The sequence below is a fragment of the Neolamprologus multifasciatus genome, unplaced genomic scaffold, assembly GCF_963576455.1.
Source record: "Neolamprologus multifasciatus unplaced genomic scaffold, fNeoMul1.2 scaffold_16, whole genome shotgun sequence".
Lineage (NCBI taxonomy): Eukaryota > Metazoa > Chordata > Actinopteri > Cichliformes > Cichlidae > Neolamprologus > Neolamprologus multifasciatus.
Window position 1 is genome coordinate 27,889 of NW_028181988.1, and position 26,471 is coordinate 54,359.

Consider the following 26,471-nt stretch of genomic DNA (forward strand, 5'->3'; position numbering starts at 1 on the left):
TGGGGATGACGGTCATAGACCTTCCAGCACCAGGCAGAGAAGAACTCTTCCATTGGGTTCAAGAATGGAGAGTATGGGGGGAGGTTGAGTACAGTGAAGAGTGGGTGATCTGTAAACCAGTTGCGGACCAAAGCAGCCCTATGGAAACTAACATTGTCCCATATGATAACGTATCTGGTCTGCTCTGGTCTCTGAACATTAGTGAGCATGTCATGTAAGGTGTCCAGGAATGTAATAATGTGTGCAGTGTTATATGGGCCCAGGGTTGCATGATGGTGAACAACACTATTTTGACTTATAGCTGCACACATAGTTGTGTTACCACCACGTTGTCCTGGGACACTGGTGGCACGGTGTCCAATAATGTTCCTGCCACGTCTCGTTGTCTTAGTGAGGTGAAAACCAGCCTCATCCACTAAAAACTGCTCATGACCCATCTGCCTCTAGCTCCATCACTCCATCACATGCACAGCACTACAGTATGCACTTCCAGATTCAGTACCAATGATACTATAGCTTACCTGCACATAGTCATATCGCAGCTGTTTTACACGTTCACTGTTTCTTTCAAAAGGTGCTCTGTAGATTTGTTTCATTCGGATTCTGTTGCGGGCAAGTACACGACCTAATACAGAAATGCTCACATTTTGTATGTTTTGGAAGGTGGTGTCATCCTCATTATGTGCTGCTGAATTTCATGTAGCCTTATGGAATTATTTGCAATCACCATATTGACTATATGAGTTTCTTGGTCTGCAGTGAACATTCTTCCTCTGCATCTGCTCGTCTAGCAATTCTGTAAAGTAACAATGTCACTATTGTTATCTATATGGTATTGTTGTGTTCCTCATTAGCATACGGCAGTGCTACAAATCTTAGTGCAAAGTGACTGCACTAACCGATTCTCATTTCGAAATGTCCTTATGATGCTCGCTACAGTGTAGTTGGCCAGCTTCCCTCAGGGTCATTCCATGGTTGATTATATGGTCCACTATTGTAGCTCTGATGTCATCAGTAATTCTATTTCTTACTCTTCTTACCCTTCATCTTCCCCCTCCTCGTCCTCCTCTTGCTCCTCCTTGTCCTCTTTCTCTAACTTCACCTCCTTGTCCTTGTCGTCCTCTTCGTCCTACTTCTTCACCTCCACGTCCTCTTCCTCGGCCTCCTCTAATTCTCACTCTTCTCACTCTTCCTGCTCACTCCATTGTACTCCACATGGACAGCTTACCTGTAGCTTATTTATAGTGCTTAAGCTGGTTGCAAAGTGAACTAATTATCTGAAACAGTTTTCCCATGTGACAGTGTGCCAGACAGTTGGCAAAATAGTGTAAATAATAGCCTTAAATGTGTATAGTTTTGCTAGGAGTGTTGATCATTTAGAAATTGAGTGTAAAGCAGTGAGTTGTGTTTACAGTTCTGCAAAAAGAGTGCTGTGCAGTGGATTGTAGCTACAGGTTTGCAAAGTGTGTGTTACAAAATGACAAACTGAGTGCAAATCAGTGTTTGTGCTTTTAGTTTTGCAAACTCAGTGAGTGGTTTTACTATGAGTATTAATAGTTTTAGAAATTGTGCTATAAGAATCACAGTTAGGGTTTAAGCACTCAGAAAAAACTGTAAAGGAAGTCCAAGCTTGGAGTCTTTTCAGTGCACCACTTTTGATGAGGAACATGCAAATGACCCAGAAATTCACTTTTTTAACAGCACCATTAACACCTACTTTTATAATATCTTATATTATAATATAAATATTATAAGCCTCTTAATATCAGAGACTTGGATTATTGTGGAGAAAGGAGAGCCTGATGGGTATGAACTGAATTATGTGTATAGAAAGTGGAGGTGGTGTGGCTTTGTTTGTGGTGGGGAAAAAGGATTGACAATGAATTAGAATGTATGACAACAGAAATCAACTTGGCAAAAACCAAAAATGTGTCTATTCTCTATTTGTGAGTATAGATATTTTAAAAATCCAAATAGATGTAAAATGACAGAAGATGAATCAGCCTGTATTTAAAAATCACTAAAGCTAGCAGGATCACAGCTCACTGTGCAACTTCAACAGATAACACACTAATGATATACACCAGGGGTGGGGAACTCCAGGCCTCGAGGGCCGGTGTCCTGCAGGTTTTAGATGTGTCCTTGATCAAACACAGCTGATTTAAATGGCTAAATTACCTCCTCAACATGTCTTGAAGTTCTCCAGAGGCCTGGTGATGAACTAATCATTTGATTCAGGTGTGGTGACCTAGGGTGAGATCTAAAACCTTCAGGCCCTTGAGGCCTGGAGTTCCCCACCCCGATGTAGGAAGAATGGGTAGTATCATATAAGTCTCTTCCTCTTCTTACTCCTTTTCAAACATAAAATTTGAGTCACTTATAAACAATCGATTAACATATTTGGTATTTAGTTGTTGTTTTTTTTCTGTTTTGTGTTTATCAGCTATGGGTTGTACTCAGCTTAACTATCAAAGCAAATGAACTTCATTCAAATATGAACAAATCTTCTATTAATACATTCTTTGACTTCTCCACAGATGTGGATGAGTGTGAGCTGCTGAGCAGTGTCTGTGGAGAGGCGCAGTGCGTAAACAGGGATGGTACATTCCAGTGCGAGTGTCCTAGTGGCCAAGAATACAACGTCATGATCGCCAAGTGCGAGCCGTTTCCCACAGGTGACTTCAGATTGACAAATAAGTTGAAGATAGACCAACGCACAGCTGGTTTCATTACACTGCCATTGACACTGTCTCATGAAAATAACAGTGGGTTCCTTTCGACACATGAAAGAACGGCGAGGCTCCATAACTACGTCCAAACATTACTGTACAAGTGTAGAATTTATTTTCATATAAACAACTGTGTTTTTTCTGGCATCTTATTGAATAATCTGATCAGTGAAGCTTTTGTCAAACCAAAGTAAGTAAAGCAATCCTTAAAATGTATTCATCCTCAAGACCTGCTCCAGTTGTGATATCATGGAGGAGATTAGTCGCATTTAACTTCATTCCTAGAAACATAAATGTTGCAGGAGCTGATATTGTTCTTCTTACAGTTATTTTTCTGCATTCAGCAGTCTGTATTGTTCTGTTTAAATGGGACTTTTAAACACTGATAAAGAAGAACAACCTCCTCTCCTTAAATAGTTCCTGCACTAGTGACGGTACAGGCAGGAAATCTTTAATATTTCTCCAACTTAGTACCAAATATTGAAATGGGGAAATTTTACTGATTTGTAGTTGCTTTCTTATTTCTGTAGATTGCCCAGTTTATATACAGTATATAAGCCAAAAGAGTTTTCTCGCCTCCAGGTTTTCTGTCGCGTTGTGCAGTCCACTGCACATGCTCATGAGCTTTTTGGGAGGCTTTTTTTCATTGCAACACTACAAGTACATATATAATAATAATGCTCATTTTATTTATATTGTACCTTTAAGAATAAAGTTTGCAAAGTGCTTTGACAGAAAAGTAAAAGAATAGTAAGGCTGACTGAACTCCTCCATTTGTCTTTCAGCACCGTTGGTGGAGCGGAAGGAGTGCTACTACCGTCTGAATGACGAGAACCTGTGTGAGAGTGTACTGACCAGCCATGTCACACTGCAGGAGTGCTGCTGCACGCTGGGAGCTGGCTGGGGTGATAACTGTGAGGTGCATCCCTGTCCTGTCAATGGCACAGGTAAGCTCAAGGAGGATAATGAAATATACGTGGTATTCTCACCAGAGGCACCTACACAGTATTCTGAGAGGTTTTAAAAATCCCAGCATACCACATTTGAACAAAAAGGTTGCTTTTCATTATCCAAAGCAAGGTGACAAGGATTGAAAAACACAACCTCCTCACCCTTTTTCACATTATGTCTCCCTATAGCTCCTCACAGTATATTATCTCCTTGTGGTCCTGAGGTACATGGAAAGCTTTAGAGAGTGCTTTTTAGTCTTACTGACCAATTAAAGTGCTGTATACTACAACCCACTTTGAAAAAATTCAATTCAATTTTCAGTGCAAAGAAGTTGCACCGAAACTGTTTTCTTGACATGAAAACCACGACACATACAACTGGTTTATATCTTACCCAGTGTGCATACAGGGTTGTTGCAAACATGTGTCTGTCCTCTTACAGACCAGTTTAACCAGATGTGTCCATCTGGAAGAGGTTTTATTCCCAATGGAGACTTCCTGTATGGAGTACCCACTTCTGATGTCTACAGGGGTAAGAAAAGTCTACAGCCATTCATGTCATGCATATAAACCTAACACAGATTATTTTTACTCAGTCAGAGGAAACGTTTTATAGTATGCTGAGCAAAGATTTTTAAATCAACTGAATGGATTTTTTTGTCTTGTTCACACAGGGATAGCTTTGAAACAGTGTGTAGTTATGCTGCAGAAAGATACATTTCTCTTAGCAGAGGCCAAATCAGGCTTTAGTTCAGCTGTAAAACATGTTAATATAGTATTTTATGGCACTCACTGTACAGATAGTACTGTGTAGTGGCTAAGGCCTGTATTAAGGAGACTGTATTAATGCTAAAGGGATTATACTGTGTGTGTGTTTTCAGATGCAGATGAATGTTCACTGTTTGGTCAGGAGGTGTGTAAAGGAGGCTTCTGCTTGAATACTGAGGGTGGCTACGAGTGTTACTGCAAGACCGGACAGGACTACGACCCCATCAAACTGGAGTGCAGAGGTGAGGAAACACAAATAGATGTGCACACAGAGAAAGAAGCCAAGTGCTATCATTGCTCAGATAATACGGTATTTACTGACACAACTAACAGTATCAGTTTACAGAGAGTAAATCACAGGTGTGTGTCCATGGTCACATTTGATCCTGGGATGGTGTGATTACATGTCCCGTGTTTTATACTCTGCTTGATTTAGCTGAAGGGCTCAGAAAGTCCTGACAGAGTGATGCAGTTTCATGCACCCTGACTTACTAAATACACCTTCTCCACCAACACGGTTTAGAAGCACTGAAGGGTTAGTGTTGTGGAAATGTTTCATTGGATGATGAAAGGTCAAAAGAACCTGGAATCAATTTGCAGCATTTAGCTTTTGTTCCACGTTGTGGCATAAAATCCTCTAAGTTGTGGTGTTTTTCTCTGCCTGTCTTTACTGTGGACATCGATGAGTGTCTGGATGAGTCGCTGTGTGTTGATGGGCAGTGTTTGAACACAGATGGCTCATACATGTGTTTGTGTATAAGCCCCATGGTTCCCCATTGGGAACCGCTGCATCTTCCATCCTGAGGTGGCTGGAAAGTTTTCTGTTACCATTTCAAGACCACATAATTACATTAAAAAATAAAGTTGCGTTTTTTCAAATCTAAATGTCGCCATTCAGAAGCCTGTGGTCATCTATGAAACCTAACCGCCAGTGCCAAAACTAACTTTTAGCTACTGATGTGAAATAATTTCAAATTATGAACTGAAGAGTTTATCGCACTGCATTTAATTCACCTGTTCACTTCTTTAAAGCATTTTTTGAATGACAGTGTCATGAAATAGAAAGCACACAGTTTTGGGAATGCATCGTCTCATTTTCTCAGTTTTGTGTTGAATACTTTTTTATAGCAGTGAAAGCATGGCTTCACTGGGTTTTGTTGTTGATCTGCCTCAGGAGTGCTTTTGATTCAGGAGCCAGCTTTTGATCTTTTATTAAAGTCCTATTGTGACCCCTGCTGGCACTGACATAAAACTGCAGATTACTCCCTATATTCATGACGGCATAAGAATGAAAAATCACGACTCAGAATCCTGTTTGTCTTCCCATATTTTTTTTTCAAAACAATATATTAATTATAAAATATGACATTATTTAAACTGTAAAATGTTTTTCTATCTAACGGTGTTAATGTTATGTTATGTATTTACTTTGAACTTTTTCCTAGGATGCACTCTTACCAGTATTATACTGTATCTTATTAACTCAAGTTGCTTAATGTTGGGAAAACAAACAACTACATGAGGGATCGTTATCCTGCTTCATATCCATGTGGTGGACATATGACTGACTTGTCTCTCTGAGTGAGAACAACATATTTTCCTACTGCCACATTTCGGCTTACCCTCCTGTAGCCACGGCACATATTTCACAATAGAAAAATCACACGGCACACCACCAAAACAAAATATCACAAAAAGCACATTGATTATTTTTCTCCGTGCATCAGGTATAGTGGAATTGGCTTGGTTTGTCCCCAGTATACCTTTTTTGCTTCTTCTAAACACTACTCATGCTCGGGCCTTCATCTGGGTGGGAATTTCTCCCGGACCCAGGTCAGACTGACCACTTTTTCGTTCAAAAATCTATCTATTGTTATTACACTGTGCTGTCTAATTCATAGCATGACTATTATGTAATTTCTTCTTCATCTTCTTCTGTGTTATTGGCTGTTGGCGACCCATTTATTTAGAGCAGGAAGTTGTACTGCCCTCTAGTGGAAGAGAATGTAATTGTTCTGCCTGTTACTCATGCCGATTGCTTAGAGTACTAATCAGGTGGAATCAGATAATCTTCCACGGCACACCTGATCATTTCTCACGACACGCCTGCGGCACAGCGGTTGGGAAACATCATTCTACACAATATATTCCTTAATGTTCACGTGGACTTACAACTAGAAGTAAAAACAAAACAGCTGTTTATCTTTTTTAAATGAGCTTTACAATAACTGTAAATAATACTGCATATAAAAAACAGAATTTAATATGAATATTCCCTGGGTTAATGTCTTAAAGTCACGGAGTGTCTGTAAAGGAGCTTTGCAAACACATTCTGGGTGTCGACGTGCAGTTATGTATACTGATAGACTTTACATGAAGTCTGTAGATATTACCTGAAGATTGATAAAGCAAAGTGTGTGATGTTTTGCGTATACCTACTCCTCATCAGATTAATTTAATCTGTTGATTTTTATTTTTATACATTTTTTCAGCACATCTTCTCCCCCACTTTGTGGGGGGCGTGTGTTTTCCATTTTAAATTCCATGTGCTGCAAGACATTTATCCTTATGTTAGTTAAAAAGTAAACCAAGCTTATAAAAGTTTATATGGTAACAATGTGTGTGTTTGCAGACCAACGTGAAACGGAGGAGATAGACTATGGGGGCATCTGCTGGCAAGAGGTCAGAAATATGATGTGCATCAATCCACTTGGTCCTAACCAGAAGACCACGTACACTGAGTGCTGCTGTCTGCACGGATATGCCTGGGGCATGCAATGTGCCCTGTGTCCTTCCAGAGACACAGGTACACCCACCCACACACACACACCCACACACACGTTGCATATATAAATCAGATTATATGTCAGTGATGTCAGTTTTGTGGGACTGTTGGAGCTTTATGAGAACTGACACAAACAACTGTTCCATTGAATTAAAAAATGACAAGTGAGATGAATGTTTTAAACATTCATTTTATCTTTGGGGTTTTTGTAAATTACTAGGTTACACTACATCTCTGACAATGTTTCGGTGTAGGGGCGTTTAATTAAATGAGCGTTTATTTCTGTGGAAATTCAGAACTGATAAAACAAGGCGATTTAAACAAAATGCCTTCGGGTATTAAATAATTCATGCATTTGAAATGTGAACGTGCCGGAAAAAACTGTTGTACAAGGCTCGCACATCTCACTGTTAGCATCACTTACATGCAGTTATGAATCCTTCATCATGATGTCAGCTGATAACGTCCAGGTAAAACAGTACCTGCCAGATTTACCTGATTCATATGTACACATAATGTATGTAATGGAAACTGCAGGTGCAGATTCCTGACCTATATAGAAGTATAAGCTTTAAGTCTACATATATTCCAACTACATTAGTGGATCTACAAAAGTCGGAAAATAAAAGTGCTGTTTCTCTCATAGATTTAGCTCCAAGAAACCAGATTATTTCCAGACCTTGTGTTGAGGAATTCTGATGTTGTAACTCAAGAATTGGTTCTGTCAAATGTACCGAGTGTTTAGAAAGAACTGCGTTGTTTGTTGCTTACTTTTCCCATCATATTAGACTTTGCCCTATTTATTGTTTTTTGTAGAGTTCCAGGTAAAGGAGGAGCTGTAATATGGGAGTAAAGCTTACATTTAAGACTTAAAGGGAAATACAATGTTTTTAAGGACAGGGATTTGTTTCCGGGCAAAAAAAAGGCCTTAAATAGTGTCTGTAGGGATTATTGCGTCATTGAACAGCTCCAGGTCATGACATTTCTTAATCAGTGATTTGTCGTTTTTCTTACTCTCTCTCTCTCGTCTCAGAGGACTACGCCTCCATGTGTAACCTTCCTCTGAGTGGTGGGCGGCGGCCGTACGGTCGTGACGCTCTTGTTGCAGGTCCAGTTGATGAATATGCTGTGACACCAGACTATTCTCTATCACTTGAAGCACGTCCCCACTATGATATTGAAGAGTGTGAGTATTTCTGCAGTTTTGATGTTAACAGAAGTAAAGGATAGTGCTACAAGAAAGGATTGTTTTATCATTATTCACTTTCATGACATCTTCACAAATAAGTTCTTCAATTTGCAATTGAAAAGCCCAGAAGTTCACTTTTATTATACTTCAAAAAAACTTAATTGTAAGCCCAGTGCTTTCATCCATTTAGTGTATGACCTGTGCCATAGAGGGCAGCTGCTTTCATCCATGAATGGTGTCTTCTCTGATATTAAGTGAAACACTGTGTTTTACGTGGTTCAGATCCATACAGAGCTTTTGAGGGTTTGCGAGCAGAGGAGTGCGGAATACTGAACGGCTGTGATAACGGTCGGTGTGTCCGGGTTCAGGAGGGTTACACGTGTGACTGCTTTGATGGATATACGCTGGACCTGTCCCGCATGACCTGCATTGGTAGGAGAGCAAACACGCATACAGCCTAAATTGTAACACAAAGAAAACATTTTGATCCAACCTTCTTTTTCTGTCATGTCACATCTGTCCACAGATGTTAACGAGTGTTTAGAACTAAACAACCGGATGTCACTGTGTAAAAACGCCAGGTGCATCAATAATGTGGGCTCCTACCAGTGTGTGTGTCTTCCAGGCTTTAAGGCCTCTGACAAACCCAACTACTGCGTGGAGGCGGAAAAACACCAGACATCCACACACACACAGTGAGCATGGACTGACCAGGAGGCGACAAGAGACACCAAAACCACATGCATAATCTTGTATTACTATACTTGTGAGGACATCCTCACACCACTTTCACGCATTCTCAAAATGTCAACAGCAATCTTGGCCTTGGTTGTAGCATACAGCAACAATCCCAAAGTAACAAAAGTTAGAATAAGAAAGTTGGTTAGTGTACCTTTATATACATTTCTGGAGGCATAATTCTTTTAAGGGCACTATGGTTAAAAGTGCAGTAATTTTTTTTGTGGCAGCGTGTGGAACCTGTCACTCTTCCTCGTGGAAAGTGAAAAGCCAGAGGCAGCAAAATCAATAGCACAGAACAGAGCAGACATCACTCAAAACAAATAAGACACTGGTCAAGTCAGAGACGGCATGGAAAGAGGAGCTGGCCTGGAAGTGGGTTGCAAAGCAGCTTACAGATGCATAGCAACTGTGAGTGGGGTAAAAAGCAGAAATGGCAAAGCCCGAGTGTGATCAGCAAACTGGATGAGTAGCTGGGTGTCAGCTAAGCCATCAGCTGATCTGCCAAAATGATGGTCAGGCTTTGTGCCAGCATCTTTTTTCACTCCTGCTTCACAGCCTTATGGTTCAGCTCCTCTCACATTTCATTTTGTTGTGCTTTCTTCATTTAGTGCTGTTTGTTTTTGTGTGTTTTTGTTAAATAAAGCCCTTCTATACATTGTATGTAAGTGGTATAAATGCAGGGCCTATTATTATCCATTGTTTTTAATGAATATTTACCAACACCAGCACTCCACAAATATTGAATTTGATTTTTAGTTTTGAACAAATGTATATTTTAAAGAAAGCCTACGGGGAAATGTTTTTTTTACACATCGTCTAAAGCATCATTGTGGGTGGGTTTCTTTTAGCTAGTTTCCAGATGTATAAAACGACAGATATGGACAAACACAAACTGCTATTTACAAAGGACACTATGTGCTGCAAAAACACCTAAACAACCATTACACACAGATAATTTGTACTGGAGAAAGAAAGTCTGATAGTGGCAAATTGTGCTTCTTTTCTGCTGCTCTGTATTAAATAATTGAAAACTTGATGTGCAAAAACTCATTGTTGCACAGAAACAGAGAGTTGTACAAAATCACTTTTGCCGTTCCAACTGGTCCAAACTTCCAGTGGTTTTCCAAAAACATAAATGTAACAGTTGTGTAACAGTGTTGAAAATGTCATTGTGTTTGACTAATCAGCAACACTGAGTTTGGAAAAGCTGCAGAAGATCTGAACATTCAGTGTGACTGGCACATGTGCCAGGGGTTGGCCTGTCTTTCACACGCATTCATTTACAGCGCACCAGTACCAGCAGATTTACTAATAAAGAGGTAAAGTAAATGGAATTTGAGGAAGGTTACAGGCAATTAATTGCATTGCTGTTTAACACTTAAGCATGTGTCTGTGATTTGTTGATGTGGTAGTTGCCAGTTCATCTGGGATACAAGTGAGTTATCAGAGTAAGTGTTTAGTGACCTGAGATGTAGCAAAGCTTTGAGCTGTAGCTCTTCAGCCCAAATGTTCAGAGACGATCCTCGGATGTTTCTGGTAAAGGTGTTATTTGGGGTTTTTTTCTAAACAGTGAACGCAGAAGCCTTTACATGTTTCACTTTCAAATGTTTTGCCTCTTTTCCCCATATCATGTGTTACATAACATGCTAAAATGTCTGTCCACATAAAGCTATAAATATAACTCAGAGCTGAAGTGTATAAGAGCAAGTCAAAACTGATATGTTGATCAGGTATCACAGGATGGATTTTGTGATTGTTGCAGGAATTGTCTGAGTCAGATCCCTTCCTTTGACTTGAATAAATTGCTGCAGCCTCATATAATATGCAGATAAAAAAAACTGTTTGCACATTAAGACATGTGGCACACTAACTTCATTAATGTACTGATCCGCCTCCAAAACTTGACACAGTTTCCATCAGCTTCTCGCAGAAGAACATAGAGATTCTCTTTTAGCTGCCTTTCATTTGGCCTGAATGGCCATTCTCTTTCCAGGGAGCGATACATTTGTGAGACCTGCACTTCTTTTGTTATCAGATAACTAAAAATTGACTACCAATTTAGTGCTTAGTAAATCTGGCCTCTGGTGTGGAGATGCTAATACTCCAAACTGTGTGGTCAACCCAAAGAAGAATTCACTGAAATCAGCAGGAACATGATGCACAGAAAATTCATTCCTGTACCAAATTACACAACAAATGATCTCGTAGCTTTGGTATTTCCCAAAGCTGGACCAAAGTTGGTTACCTGAGCGAACAGTGTGGCTCCTTTCCTCTGGTCCTGCTGCTAGCATGTCTAATACATGCATTAAGTAACCCTGGGATTTTTTTTTAACCGCCATATTTATTGTGCTGTGTCACTGATCTGTCACTGCTTTGTGTTTGATTGATTTTTTTTTTTGAAAAAGCCATCTGTTATTTCTCTATCCAGCTCAACATCTGATGCCAACAACTGATAAAGCCCAACACTTGCAACCTTAAACAAAATGCACGTCAGCCAGTGTGTCTTCTGCCAAAAGGTTCACAGTTTTTTGATTTCAGAGAGGATGCTTGGTCCTTAAAAGTATAGAAATACAAGTACTCACACACTCGTCATTAATCAAAGCCCATATATTCTGCACTGTATATGACACACACTAAATGAAACAAACAGTAATTTACTTGATGAAGGTTCAGCTTAATGTACAACATGGTGCCTACGTGGAGGGGAGAAACTACATAACTGTATAAAATCTATGTCTTGTCTGGTGCTTAATTCTGTGTTTAAGTGGGGTTTTGTGTATATCATAGCAGACCATTTTGCTCATTTATCGTACTGACAAACCCTATGGACTCGTGCTGGGGGATCAAGTTGTATTTTGTACCCAATCAAACTAATTGTGGATATTTAATTCTGTGAAGAAGCCAGCTGTCCAATCCTTTGCTTCCTCCATTGCCATGCCTTTGTCTCTACACCACAGCATCACCAGATATGTAATATGCACTTGTTGTTTTAAAGAAAGTAGCTAATGTCTTTGAAATAAGCATTTGTAAGGGTGTTCAGATGCAGTTAGAGGACTACTGGTTGTCTGAAACATAGCCAAAGCCTCCTTCCATGTCTCTTACAAATATGTTGTTTCTTACAAGCAGGTTGTTGTGTAACCTGGTCCCTCAGTGTCTTGAAGGGACTGAATTCACATGTGTTTTATGTTTCCTACTTCTCTTAACTGTATTTCACTGCAAAGTCTTGCCAGGTTGCAAAGCTGCTATGAGGCAGTGATCGGAGAGAAGAACCTTGTGTACATTTAAACAAAAGACAGCTGATGTATTTGTAATATGTACATGAATAAATAGCTTTTTCTATGAATTCATAATACAATGTACATTAAACCCCTTGATAATAAACCACAAATTGTGATATTTAACACCAGCTGCTTGTCTGTTTTTACTAGTTGAATTTTTTTTAGATGATTTTATATCTATGTTCAGTTCAATATGTATTATTTATAGATATACATATGTATACATACACACACACACACACATATACATATATATATACACATACATATAGATATATATCTATCTCACTTGGCAACAAAGTGAAGGAAAAACTCCCTTTTAACAGGAAGAAACCTCTGGCAGAACCAGGCTCAGGAAGGTGTAGTCACCTCCCATGACAAACTGTAGTGTGTCTTAAGTTTAATAACTAATGATTTAATGTGCAGAATTATAGTGAGTGAAAAAAGGCGTGTGAAGAATAAAATACTCAGTCCATCATGGGAACACCCTACACTGTAAAATCGAATTAGTTCCCAGAACTCAAAAAAATTAAGGAAACTCGTTGCCTCAAAAAAACTAAGCTTACTAGATGACTGTTAGGACAACAGCCATCATTGCAAGTCTACAGTATTAAGAATAACTTGATATTTTGACTGTACAATACTAACTGTTTACCTACTGACAAACATTTCAAGTTCAACTAAATGAAAAAAACCCAATTTGTGGTAACCTGAATATGATTAAAAAATAATTAACAACACTTTTTGTAATGATGTTAAAATCAGCCCAACTTTTATTTTCAAACACAACAAAGTATAACAGCCAACATACTGGACACTGTTCTGCTGAACAACAAACAATTATATTGCCATCACTGTTATAATGTTATAATGAAACAAAGTCTCAGATGTAATTATTCTGAAAATAAGTTTAGGCCTACCACAAGTTTGTTTTGTACTTACATTACTTATATAATCAAAATAAAATATTTGTTGTTCTGTCACAAGTGCAGTCTCTGATTTAAACAACACATTTGTTTTTCATTCCAACACATGAGCTGGAATGTTGTATTATTTTAAGGATGGCTTGTTTCCAGTCCAGGCATTACTGCCTGAATGACTGTCATGGATCGAGGTGATCCAAATGTAGGTGCAGAAGAAAGTCTTTAACTTCCCTTAAGTACAGTGGCAGTGGATGTGGGTTGGAGATGCAATGAGCTTGAACCTGCAGGCGACCATCTTCACTGACCACACCATCTGTGACGGAGGACTCATCTCTCCTGTTGTCCTGCAAGCAAACAATCATATTTTTTTGGAACATGAACTTAATTGCCTTCTTAAAACATTTTTTTCTGCATTTCGTATAAAACAGACTCCAATTTACACAATTTCAGGCTCCCTCCCCACCAGAGAGGTGACATTCAATGTCCCACTTGTCAGTCTGGATAGCCCTGACCACCACCCAACATACAATAATGTCATGAAAGCATCATTTTAAAAAGGGCTATGCAAACATGGCCAATAACTTTCATTCTAATAATGTGCAAAATGATTTGGGCACAAAACAAATTTTGTTGTTAGAAAACTTGCAGACTTCACTATATACAGTGTAGACCCTCTAAACTAAGTTTGGGGGATGTGATCTTTCAAGAAATGCAGACAAACTGTTGTTATTTGTTTACTTACACAGCATGTCTTGTATAATTAACTGGAGTCACCAGGAACAGCATAGTGCAGTCATATCTCAAGTCTAATAACAGAAGACAGGAAAAGATCAGTACAGAAACAACTTCCCCAAACCAAAGCACAAATAAAACAATAAGTAAAACAGGCTGATCTAAAGTATGATTAAAGTTCAGCCTGATTAATATAAATGTCACTGACAGTTGCTAATATTGGAAAACCAAAATACTTACTGATGTCTTTCTGTCCAACAACAGGAGCGCTGGTCCCGAGCCTCAAAGACAGTAAGAAGCAAGCAGAGGGAGAAAAACCAGAACATTTTTCAGAAACTGATTTGATCCTTAATGGCTGTGCAATTATTGTAACATAGAGTTTGCTTATGTTGTTAAATAAAGTCTAGATTTGACATTAATAGATGCCATAGATGTTCAAAAGCTGCCACAAAAACAAAAATGGACGTCTCTGAAAACGTTGGAGCATTTTTGCAAATATGTGATGTCTTGATAAATTGAGCAGATATTTGAACTTTACACAGCTACATTGTCACCTGAAAATATCTTAAAAGTTTATTTTGTGACCCGCCATTGCCGCGCTTACAAGTACACAGGCTCCGACAACCGTGGCCGACAAATGCATCCTCCTTTTCCCCAGACTACCCTTTCTGGGTCACAAAATAACCTTTTAAGATATGTTCAGGCGAGAATGTAGCTGTGTAATGCTCAAATATCTACTTAATTTATCAAAATATCACATATTTGCAAAAGTGCTTCCCCGTTTTCAGAGAGCTCTGTTATCCACCAGCGATAGCTGACCGGGAGGTCAAGGCTCGGTAGAGTCCGCGAGCACAGCTAACTCCTGGCATATTGTTTTCAACCCCCTGCGGTCTTTTGCTACTCAGGTTAAACATGATATATATAATTAGTTAGTTAGTTAGTTATGGCTATGGATTGAAAATACCCCCCACACCCCACCCCTAACGGCTGCACCTCCCGAAGAATTTTGTCTGGGCTCTTATTTCACTTTTTTTTATTTCAAACAATCAACAGAAAATTTCACAGACATAGTGTTATGTAAGGTTTTTAAGGCTGTGGTGTTAATTTTTAAGTAACATGAGCCCAGCGGCAGCAGCAACGCTAGGCTAACACTAACTAGCTAGCAAGATTATAAACCTGGTGCTAAACTAAGACAAGCCACAAAATCAGTTTGAATAAGAGTAAACATTTACTCACCAAGTCAGTGTATCAGGTAAAGATTCACAGCAATGAAAACAATAATATCCTGAGCTGACGCTTCTCCAGGTTTGCTCAACATATTCCATAACAAATGCTGGCACCATGAACATGGACTGATCCAAGAGGGAGGAGGACGGTAGTGACGGGGCATTTTCAAAACACATCTTTCATCCTTCCGCACTGAGAAGCAAAACTTCCAGCTTAGTTAGTTTTTCTAAGTTAAGACAACTCAAATAAATTGAGTTTATCAGCATTTTTGCATAAAAAGTACTGGTAACTTATTTAAATCGAGTTCTGATAACAAATTGATAAAAACTGAGTTCAGCCTATTTAATATTTTTAATTAAACACAATATTACATTTTACAGTGTAGCAGCCTACACTTATCGCAGTGTAACTGAGGGAGGATTCAGGGTCATCTGATCAACTCTAAGTATAAGCTTTGTCAAAAAGGAAAGTTTTACGCCTTATCTTCAAATAAGAGAGGCCTGAAACATGATGTTTCTTCCTCCCATTCTATTTGTAATATCCTAGGAATTACAAGTAAAGCAGCAGTCCAAGGGCAAAGTGCGAGATACGGTAGTAAGAGGTTTTTAAGATGAAACGATAAATGATTAAAATGAATCCAAGATTCCAGTGTTGCTGAAGGTAGATGTCAGAGTATCTCATTAGGAACTAAATACAATAACCTGATGTTTGATGATTAAATGTAATACAGTCCACTGCCATATGAAGATTGTTAGTAACCTAAACCAAACTTTCTTGGTGCATGCTCAGTCATCCAGGTAAGTAAATCCCAAAAGGTTGATTTCTGTTCATGTGGACGTGGCATTTTTAGTGGGAGAAGTGACTTCTTCAGTCTCAGCTGACTGCAGGTTTCCCCAATCTAGTCCACTGAATGAACAATGGGCTGTGAGGTCAGTTCCTCGATTATTAATATGCAAATTGTCATGACCACTGATAAACAACCACTGATCAAAGATCAGAGGGGCTAAATCAAACTTACCTTAGAGCTCAAGTAATTCTGTAAAAATGACTGTATAGACTTCTGACACGTCTACACTAACAAAATAATCAGATAGCTAGAAAAACAAACTTCCATCAGGCTCATATTAGGCGTGGGTTATTGCATCAGAGTGATGTGGGTGTTTCCTAGCGTTGCAAACACCGTCATCCTAGTGAAAATGCACTGGTTGACTGATGCATCTGTCAGTAAAAGTAGTCACACCTTGTGCTTTAGCGCTTCTCTGGTTGCTGCCCTTTTGGGTACTGCACCTGGAAGTGATGAACTCACCTGCTGGTAGTTATCAGATCCCAGTCTCCTACTTAAGAGGAAGAACAACTTGTTTGGTCCTTCAGTGGGCTGGTTTCAGTCATTATGCAAATGTACTGTTTATAAGACCGGGAAACCTGCAGTCAGCTGAGACTGAAGAAGTCACTTGGGTGACGAAACGTTTCTCCCACTGAAAACGCTACATCCAGATGAGCAGAATCAACTTTTGGAGGTTTACCTACCCTTATGATTGAGCATGCATCAAGATATTTGGTCAGTTGACACCTGGTTGATGATCTGGAAACTTTGTGAAGCTGGTTCCCATCTCTGCATGACTGCTCTGTTGCTGCTCCAAGACTTTTTTTGTCCTGTGCTGGGACCTGGAAGTGGAAACTGACTTGCACAGAAAGAGATTCCTGTGCATGTGTCTGCGGTGGAGCCCTGGACGGCTGGACCTGACTACTTAGAAATCGTTTAGCATTAAACCTTGCATCTAAATCTATTTCTTTCAGTGTATTGTTAAACACCATCTTGCTCAAGTTGTTCAACTTTTGAATGAGAAATATGTCGAATGCTGTTATGGACCGTGTAAGAAGGCATAGCATCACTGATGAAACTCAGTAATGAAACTAAAGGAACACTGCAACAGATGATTAGCGATTAGCCAACTAGTCACAGTACCATCCTTATACATCTTACGGCTAAGCAAATGAAAAAATCCAGACCTCAGACTAAAGTCATACAGAAAACAATTACTTTAATTATTTATTGTCAGTGGTGGTTCTGTAGTCGTCCTATAAGGGAGTTAAAGCCAGAATGAGACACTTTACAGAAAATAAAAACTGATGAATCAGCTACAAAAGAATCTGTTCACTTTGCTTATAGTCTGCTCCTCCCCTCTGTCTCTATCTGTACCAAGACTACTCACTGATATTTGCAGAGTTGTCTTGCACACCACCCTTTGTTTTCAGTAAATTCTGAATCTATTTCTGGACTGAGTGTGTGAAAAAAAAGCCAGGATGGGAGGGGAATCTTTGGGTAGCAAGATAACCTGCAGCACTTTGAGTTTTCTGCATATTGCTGGTTATCCTGATGAGTACAACAATAGGATCATGATTTCTGTAGCAGATGTAAGCTGGCAGTGTTCACAGTAAGGTAGGTGCATATTTTAAGACATGTGAGTATAATTGTTTATTACTTTAAACCACGAATGTACAGCTTGCAGTTAGGTTAGAAAGTAGTCTTCTAGTTATTGCTGGTTATTGTTTTGCTCTGGGATAATGTGGCATATTTGAAACATTTTCTTTTATTCCTACACAGTACTTCCCACCAATCAGGGGTCATACTGTGCTCTGCAGGGATAAAGTTTGAGCTTGAATGACCAAAGCACCTGACAGGTCATGGTTGCTTTAACAGATGGTTTAAAGAAACATCTGGACTCCATTTGGATTATTTCACTTATTTGTAGTTTGTGATGGAACTTAGTGACTTCACATTAGACCTCCATCTAGCACATTAAAAGCCGTCCTTTTGATTTCAAAAAGACATTTAATTGAATATTCCGTTACTTCACCTGATACAGAAATCAGCAGCTTGTAAATAACTATTTAGCTTAGAAATATTGAAGATATGATGTAGTGTAGACTTTTACATTTAATTTAATTGCTTTAAAACCTTTTAAAAAATAAACTCTTCAAGAGTTTTTATAACCTCTTGTCGTTTTTATAAAGAGCCCTCCATTTTCAGAGTCTTAAAAGCAATTAGACTATTGATCAATTAACTGATGAGCAGTTTCATGGCCAGGTGAGGTCTGTTCATTCAGTATTAGACAACAAATTAAGCAAAAGCTCCAAGTGTTGAAATTTGCTAATTGTTTACTGGAGCACCATCTTAAATGGAAGTGGACTGGCATTTATCTAGCACTTATTGAGTCTTTACTCACAGTAGACTACAAGCCAAATTTAACTATCCAGTCATACAATATTTCATTCTATACACACTGCAAGCATTTCATCTACCTCTCATCCAGCAAAAGAAAAGTCCAAAGTTAGGGTTCAAGCAAGAACCTTGCTGCAAGGCGACAGTGGAGACAGTGTTATCTCTTGTAATTCCCATTACAAGAGATAACAAATCAGATAAATCAGAAAGATACTGAAAGTTTAGCTACAGCTTAACCAAAATTCTGCTGTATTCTTAAGAAGGAGGAATGCACTGGTTAGCTCACCAACTGAACTGGAGGCAGTAAAGTTTGTCAGGGTGTAACTGGTTATCCTCCATCACTGGTGCTTTTAGAGGTATAAATGAGACAAAACCAAATGCAGTAAGCCAGAGTGCAGATATCTATATGCTGTGGCCACACTTTGCAACACTTCTAACAGCTGAACAAATATCAATAAAAACACAGACTGTTTGTTTGCAGGTTGTCACATAGTGTAGAAAAAACTGAGCGACCTTACTTACATTTGAGAAAGATGTGAGGGAGACAGGCCAGGAGAGGAAGAAGAGAGGTTATATTTAAAGGTTAGGACCGCAGGAAGACCCTGAAATAATATGTATGTGCATTTGTTGTGAAGCACATCAACTCTAAATGCTTTACGCCCTGTGTGGATCATAGACTGCATATACATATTAGACAGATGTGATGACATTTAGATAAATGTAGCAGGACTGACTGTATCAGTGCATTACACAAACAGAGATACATGCTAATAAGGCAAACAAGTGTGTTAAAAATCGTCCTCCTCCTCGTCTTTGCAGCCCAAACAAGACAAAGGGGGGAAAAAAAGCATGAAGATTAATAAATAGAATGTAAGGAGACTTAACCATCCCCCACAGTAGTTATCGCACAGTCTTTAATTGAAATTGTGTGTCTGAGACAATAAAAGTTGGAGTTCAGTTCTTTTTGTCCAGCCAGGCAGCAGGATGTGTAGTCATTGCTTTTGTTTAGGGAGACATTTTTAGAAGCCCAGAGAGACAAAACAATGTGTACAACGTCATTAGAGTGGAATATGGGATAGGGTGACCCACTCACTGAGGCACACAGCGACAATGCAGGATCACACATGTGCGTACTGCACCCGTGCTGTCGAACGTCACTCTCAGAAACATGAAAAAGAAAGAAAGAAAATAACTCATCCAACTTACAACTGCGGATTTCAGCAGACACAGTTGGTGAAATGCACTGAACAAAGTTATCACGACTGACGGGCAAACATCAATGTGCGCAAAAGCATATTGTGACAGATTTCCTGCTCTGCTCTTTACCCCCCTTTACCGTGTGTGGTCCCTATATTTAGCCTGACCAACCAACGCAGGCAGGAAACCTAAGTTGGGAAAGAATTGAAGGAAGTCTAGTGGCCATTTAGACAAACAAAAACAGACTGAGATCAGTGCTGGTTGAATACACACTATAACTGTATGCAGCTGAGACAAAGGGCTTTACAAAGATAGAGAAGCAAGCTGAAGAAAGGGCTGGACGATACTTTAACGGAGCTCTGACAGCTGGAGCGCTGCTCTGGTTTTAGCAGCAACCTTTTCAGTCCAGGTGGATTTTAATATTAATGCTCATTTGAACAGACTAAAAGGTATATCTGTTCACGGACATGTTTAAAAGGCAGATCCATGAGATGTTCTGGTAGACCCTGGCAGAGTCTCAGATGAGGTAAGAAGTTTGTGTTGAAACCTGCAGCAAAACTAAAAATTTACTTGAGCTACAAAATTAGGAATCAATAGTTGAAATGTGAACTGTATTGTACTTTAATTACATATTATGGCATTTTCCTGGCTGGACTGATGGATACTGATAACATGACTGGGTCTTTATATAGTCTTCAGCTCGTTGTATATCCACATAATATGACAGTCATTTCTGAAACTTACACGGGACTATGACTGACTAACATATGACAAAAGCAACCAGTCACTTCGAAAGCTCCTCTATGTGCTCCAGCTGCGTATGTCCATAAACACATGCATCACCTCATCAGAATAATTTTTTCATTGGCTGTCACCACACAGATTTGACTGATGGTAATCTGACTCTGTCCCTGGTAGATTTAATGCAGTTGCATTTATTCATAGGGTTTCTGGGCTGGCTGCAGCTTTTCAGTACAGTTACCGTCAGGTTTAATGAGTAACCTCTACTGAGTGCTGCAGGGAACTCACTCCTTTCTGTGAACTGTCCCTGCCTTGTATTGTTACTTATAGTCAAACAGACTCTGCGCTTATAAACTTACATCGCATTTAAATGGCAAAACATGGAAATGAGTAACTCATCAGTCTGTGAGTCACAGGCTTTTAAGGTTACTGTGTGATATTCTTTACTTATCCCTCTGAGGTCTAAGTCAACCTCAGCCCTGTCCCTGTGCTAGCAGGATATGTAAGTTTTCTTCTTTTGAAAATTGTTTTCCAAAAACAGAAAAAGAGTCACAGCACAGAAACAGCACTAGTGATAGTTAATAATGATTTTATGGCCTATCCTATTACACTGCAGTGCAGCATTCAGTACTGCTGATTACATAATTGTACAACGTCCAAAATAAACCACTGGAATGAAAGGAGATAAGTCATACTCATCTTACTCAATCAAATTTGGGGAGTGTTTCTCACACACCAATGTTAAGCCCTCTTCACACGTTTAGAGATTATCAGTGATGTAGAGACTACAGAAAGTCGATGACATTCCACAACTTCAAGTAAAAACAGGGAAAATAACACAGTTGGGATACTTAGGATACAGATTGACATTTGACTGGGAAGTAAAGACGACCAGAGGCTGGAATGTCAACTACCAATCAACCGATAAGGTGACACAAGGGAACCACTTTCTATATGAATGTGACCTTAGTCATGGAGCTCCACAGTAGGACTGATAATTTAAGCATTGCACATTAAACAGTATTTGCAAACACAGCTATGCAGGTTGAGCTATGAAACCAGATGACACAAATCAATTAAACTATAAAAAACAAACAAACAAAAAAAAAAAAACCCAAAACACCTTTTTTAGATTGCTTTGGAAAACTGTCCTCCTGCACTTCACTCTGATTTTTATTTTTTTACATTTTTATTAAAATGTCAACATAATATGGTATATTTAGTAAAAGCAAGTGACCTCTGATGAAGAGGCCATAATTGCATATGAGTCTGCACAGCTTGAGCCTGTGAGAGTGCAGAATAGATTAAATTGCTTTATAACAGATGGAGACTGGAAATGTCTGTTGAGATGCTAAAATGAATTATATGACAAAATGTTCTCCTCAACTGGCAGAATGTCAAGTGGCTTTGAACAGGCTCCACAGAGGATCAGCACACGCTGCACTGTCATTAATATGGCCACAAATTTGTCATAAAACTATGAATATCTCACATCTTTATTGAAAGGTGAATAATAATCTGTATCCCATGTAGCACTTCTTATAGGGCATCTGCTGGAGACTCGTTCGTCTTGGTTTGATCCAGATTAATACGCATAGATAAAATAAAGCAGCACCCTCTGTTTATTGATAACTTGGAATCCTTATTTGGTTATAACAATACTAGTAATAAATGTAGCCTGTTTGTAGTTCTGGAGGCCAGAATTACTGAATTCAAGACCTGGTTCTGCACCCATGGCTAGCCAGGACCCTGTAGTTGGTGCATTGTAGCTCTCCACCAACAGATTGTCTGATGATGAGGAAGAGTAGTAATAAACAGAAGCCCCGGTACACCATCGCCAATTATTATGTCACTAATATTTTTTCTCCACTTGGTGACACACACACTGTGGAACAAACTCTAGTTATTGGAGATTCTGCTATCAGACATGTGAAGCTAGAGACACCAGCAACAATAGCAAACTGTCTTCCAGGGGCCAGAGCAGCAACATTGAGGGAATCTCAAATCTGCTGGATGAGGATAAATGTAAATTCTGTGAAATTATAACTGACACTGGCAATAATGACACTTGGTTACCTCAATTGGAGGTCACTAAAATCAATATCAAGTTGGTGTGTAACTTTGAGAAATCAATGTCAGACTGAGGTTTTCTCTGGCATGTTCTCCTTACATTGCTGTCTGTCTGAGTGGTGTCTAAAACTTTAGGCTTCATAGATCATTTGGAAACTTTCTGGAAAAACCTGGTCTTTTAGGAGAGATGGCATCCATCCCTCTTTGGATGGAGCAGCTCTCATTTCTAGAAATCTTGCCAATTTTTTTTAAACCCTCCAAAATATGAAAGTTGTAATCTCACATGCCTCTCTGCAGCTTCTCTCCTCCTGTTATCCTGCCAAAACCCTATATATATATAAAATCACAAAGAAAGAACAATATACTATCCATAACTGCAGCACAGGTTAATACAGTGAAATGTGGATTATTAAACATCAGGTCTCTCTCTTCTAAGTCTCTGTTAGTACATGAATTAATAATTGATCAACAAAACGATTTACTCTGCCTTACTGAAACCTGGTAACAGCAGGATATTTATGTTAGTTTAAATAAATCTACACCTCCGAGTCATACTAATTAAATCCAGGATGAAATTGAAAATTATTCTCATCACATTCAAGTTCACCGTCTCTGCTTTTAAGATTAGATTACTTTCCTTTTTGCTAAAGCATATAGTTAGGGCTGGATCAGGTGACCCTGAATCCTCCCTTAGTTATGCTGCAATAGGTGGAAGCTGCTGGGGGATTCCCATGATGCATTGAGTATTTTTTTTCAGTCACCTTTTCCACTCACTGTGTTTATATACACCTCTCTGCATTTAATTATCAGTTATTATTAATTATTAGTTAGAGTTATTATTCATCTCTGGCTCTCTTTCACAGCATGTCCCTGTCTTGTCTGTTTCCTTTGTATTGTCGGAGAGTCTTTAGTAATAAATACTCATTTGATGCTTTTGTGTAACTTATGTCACTTTGAATGTTTATTGCAGTGCATTGTTTTGGATGGTTGAAGCTGGTCCAACTTGCGCGCTTCCTCTGTTTCTTGCATCTTCATCTCTTTCACTACAGATCACAATATTGTCTGCAAACATCATCGTCCATGACTGCCTGACCCGAACTGTTAGCCTTTCCATCACTACAGCAAACAAGAAAAGGCTTAGAGCTGATCCCATCCCCACCTTGAACTCTTCTTATCACACCTCCCACACCCCTCACCACTGTGCTGGTGTACTCATGCATATCTTGCATCACCCTCACATTCTTTTCTGCCACTCCCAACATACTCACACAGCATTGCATTTCCACTCTCTGTAGATCCACAAAGAAAGTGACTCCTTCTGACCTTCTCTATCAACACTTTCAAATTAAATATCACATCTGTAGAATCGTTCCTTGGGCAGTACTGCAGCACACGGATCATCACCTCTCTTCCTAACCTAGCTTTAACTACTCTTTCCTATAGTTTCGTGGTATCATCAGCCTTATCTGTCATTAGTTACTACAGTTCTCACTCATGTTCTTGAAAATTCCACTTCTGCAATTTTCAGGCATCCTCTCATTTTTCAAGGTCATATTAAACATATAATAAACATTTATGTCATGTGACATGCACAGTTTACCTCCAATCCATTCAAATTGAATTATATATTGAGTACTAGATGGGTCAGTGCAACAATTTGCACTTTGTTGTTCTATGTGCACCATCAATAATAACAATTATCCATTTTCCATTTGTTATTCAATTCAATTCAATTTTATTTATATAGCACCAAATCACAACAGCAGTCGCCTCATAGATACAGAGAAAAACCCAACAATCATATGACCCCCTATGAGCAAGCACTTTGGCGACAGTGGGAAGGAAAAACTCCCTTTTAACAGGAAGAAACCTCCGGCAGAACCAGGCTCAGGAAGGGGTGGGGCAATCTGCTGTGATTGGTTGGGGTGAGAGAAGGAAGACAGGATGAAAGACATGCTGTGGAAGAGAGACAGAGGTTAATAACAGATATGATTCAATGCAGAGAGGTCTATTAACACATAGTGAGTGAGAAAGGTGACTGGAAAGGAAAAACTCAATGCATCATGGGAATCCCCCGGCAGCCTACATCTATTGCAGCATAACTAAGGGAGGATTCAGGGTCACCTGGTCCAGCCCTAACTATATGCTTTAGCAAAAAGGAAAGTTTTAAGCCTAATCTTGAAAGTAGAGATAGTGTCTGTCTCCCGAATCCAAACTGGAAGCTGGTTCAATAGAAGAGGGGCCTGAAAACTGAAGGCTCTGCCTCCCATTCTACTTTTAAATACTCTACCTCTCTAACCTGACTGAAACTCTTCAAATAAGCCATTCCTCTGCAGATGATCTGTTAGCTGTTTGACAACTACTCTTTCAAGGGTTTTTGATATGAAAGGAAGGTTGGAGATTGGCCTATAATTAGCTAAGACTCAAGGGCGTAGATTTCGTTTTGGCATTGCTGGGGACGAATGATTCAGTTTTTTTTCCTTTTTGTCTTTGCTTCTTGATAACAAAAGGAGAAATGTACTTGCCTACATATGCTATTCTACATGCTTTTAATCCATTTAAAATTACAATTGATAGTTTTATATGTGAGTTATATAATGGTAAATTACAATTAAACAAATGACTAAGTATTTTAGACTTTAGTTTACTTCAGCCATATTCAATATAAATCAGGTATCATACAAAAATAAAAATAACTTCAAATTCAGCAGGGCTGGACTGGGACAAAATATCAGCATTTTGACTAGTGACCGGCCCACCATGGTATTATAGGAAAAGTCATAAATCCTTCTTTATAATAAGCTTAAACCTACACCACCTTCCCTATTCTGGTATTCTAAACAGTAACACCTAATTTATAATTACATATACCTATAACTAAAAGGGTTGCCAACTCCCAGCAAAAAAAGAAAAGAAAAAAAGTAGGAACCACTCCCCCACCCTCTGCCTCAAGATTCTTAACTAACAAAACAGATTTAAATTTAATGCACATATAAAACAAATGCACAGAAATCTATTATTTTTCTCCAGTAATAAAATAGATTCAAAATCTTTCTTCAACAGAATTGCAGACTGCACAGATAGTACCTTAACAAAGTAAAGAATACTATAACTTACAAGGGTATATACTAACTAGACTTAATATTTACTGAATACAATAATGGATTTCTATACATTTGACATCAGATGAAAACGTTGGTTGAAAGATTAAGATAATTATTTGTTAAAAGCGAGACATTTTAAATGAGAATAAGAAAGAAAAGTATTTCTTTGTGCCCCCCTCTCCCTGTTAATGGCCTACCTGGCCCCCTGGCAAAACTTTGCTAGACCCGCCCCTGCACAGTTACCAGCTTTCAGCTACATAGAAAAGGATCCTGGTGTTATTTGTCTCTCAGAAACAGTTCATAACTTCCCTTCAACTCATGTCACCTAAAAGGTAAACCTGTTTCTCCATCACCTGTTCAGCTCTGATGATTCAGTAAGGACATCTCCTGGTTTCATCCTCATGTTTCCCTCTCACCACATATCCAAACCGATATCTTGACCAGCAGCTTTTACAGCTGTGGCTCCAGCAAACATCAGCTGATACTAGAAATTAATATTAAATAAATGCTAACAACAGCTGATCAAGCTTAAATGTGCTGCTGTTGTTTAATGCAACCTCCGCTGGTTTCCTCTTTCTGGCGCAGAGAGAAAAGCCATCAGCTGATCATTGATCAGTTTCATGATTGAATTAGCAACTTTCTAGCTGAAGTAGTACGGGACAAATCGCGTTCCTTTTCACCTTAACTTTAAAGTTTGACCTCCTCGGCTGTAATTGGTCCAGCCCAGAGTCGATCCTGACCAACTGGCCAATCTACCACCGTTCATTTATACCATTAAAAAAAGAAAAGGAAGAAAACCCCATCGGCCCATAAA

At 39.0% G+C, this 26,471-nt stretch overlaps 1 protein-coding gene across 3 annotated transcripts in view; it reads left to right on the top strand.

Annotated features, from left to right (window-relative positions):
• LOC146490319 (uncharacterized) overlaps positions 1–12,568 on the top strand; it is a 40,418-nt gene extending 27,850 nt beyond the window's left edge. For all 3 annotated transcript variants that reach the window (XM_085153322.1, XM_085153323.1, XM_085153324.1), the window contains 8 exons: positions 2,538–2,675; positions 3,515–3,676; positions 4,122–4,211; positions 4,561–4,689; positions 7,080–7,253; positions 8,266–8,418; positions 8,704–8,853; positions 8,948–12,568. In XM_085153322.1, the coding sequence (XP_085009448.1) occupies positions 2,538–2,675; positions 3,515–3,676; positions 4,122–4,211; positions 4,561–4,689; positions 7,080–7,253; positions 8,266–8,418; positions 8,704–8,853; positions 8,948–9,120 (1,169 nt within the window). In that variant the 3' untranslated portion in view covers positions 9,121–12,568. The remainder of the gene's footprint in view (positions 1–2,537; positions 2,676–3,514; positions 3,677–4,121; positions 4,212–4,560; positions 4,690–7,079; positions 7,254–8,265; positions 8,419–8,703; positions 8,854–8,947) is intronic.
• Positions 12,569–26,471: the final 13,903 nt, after the last annotated feature.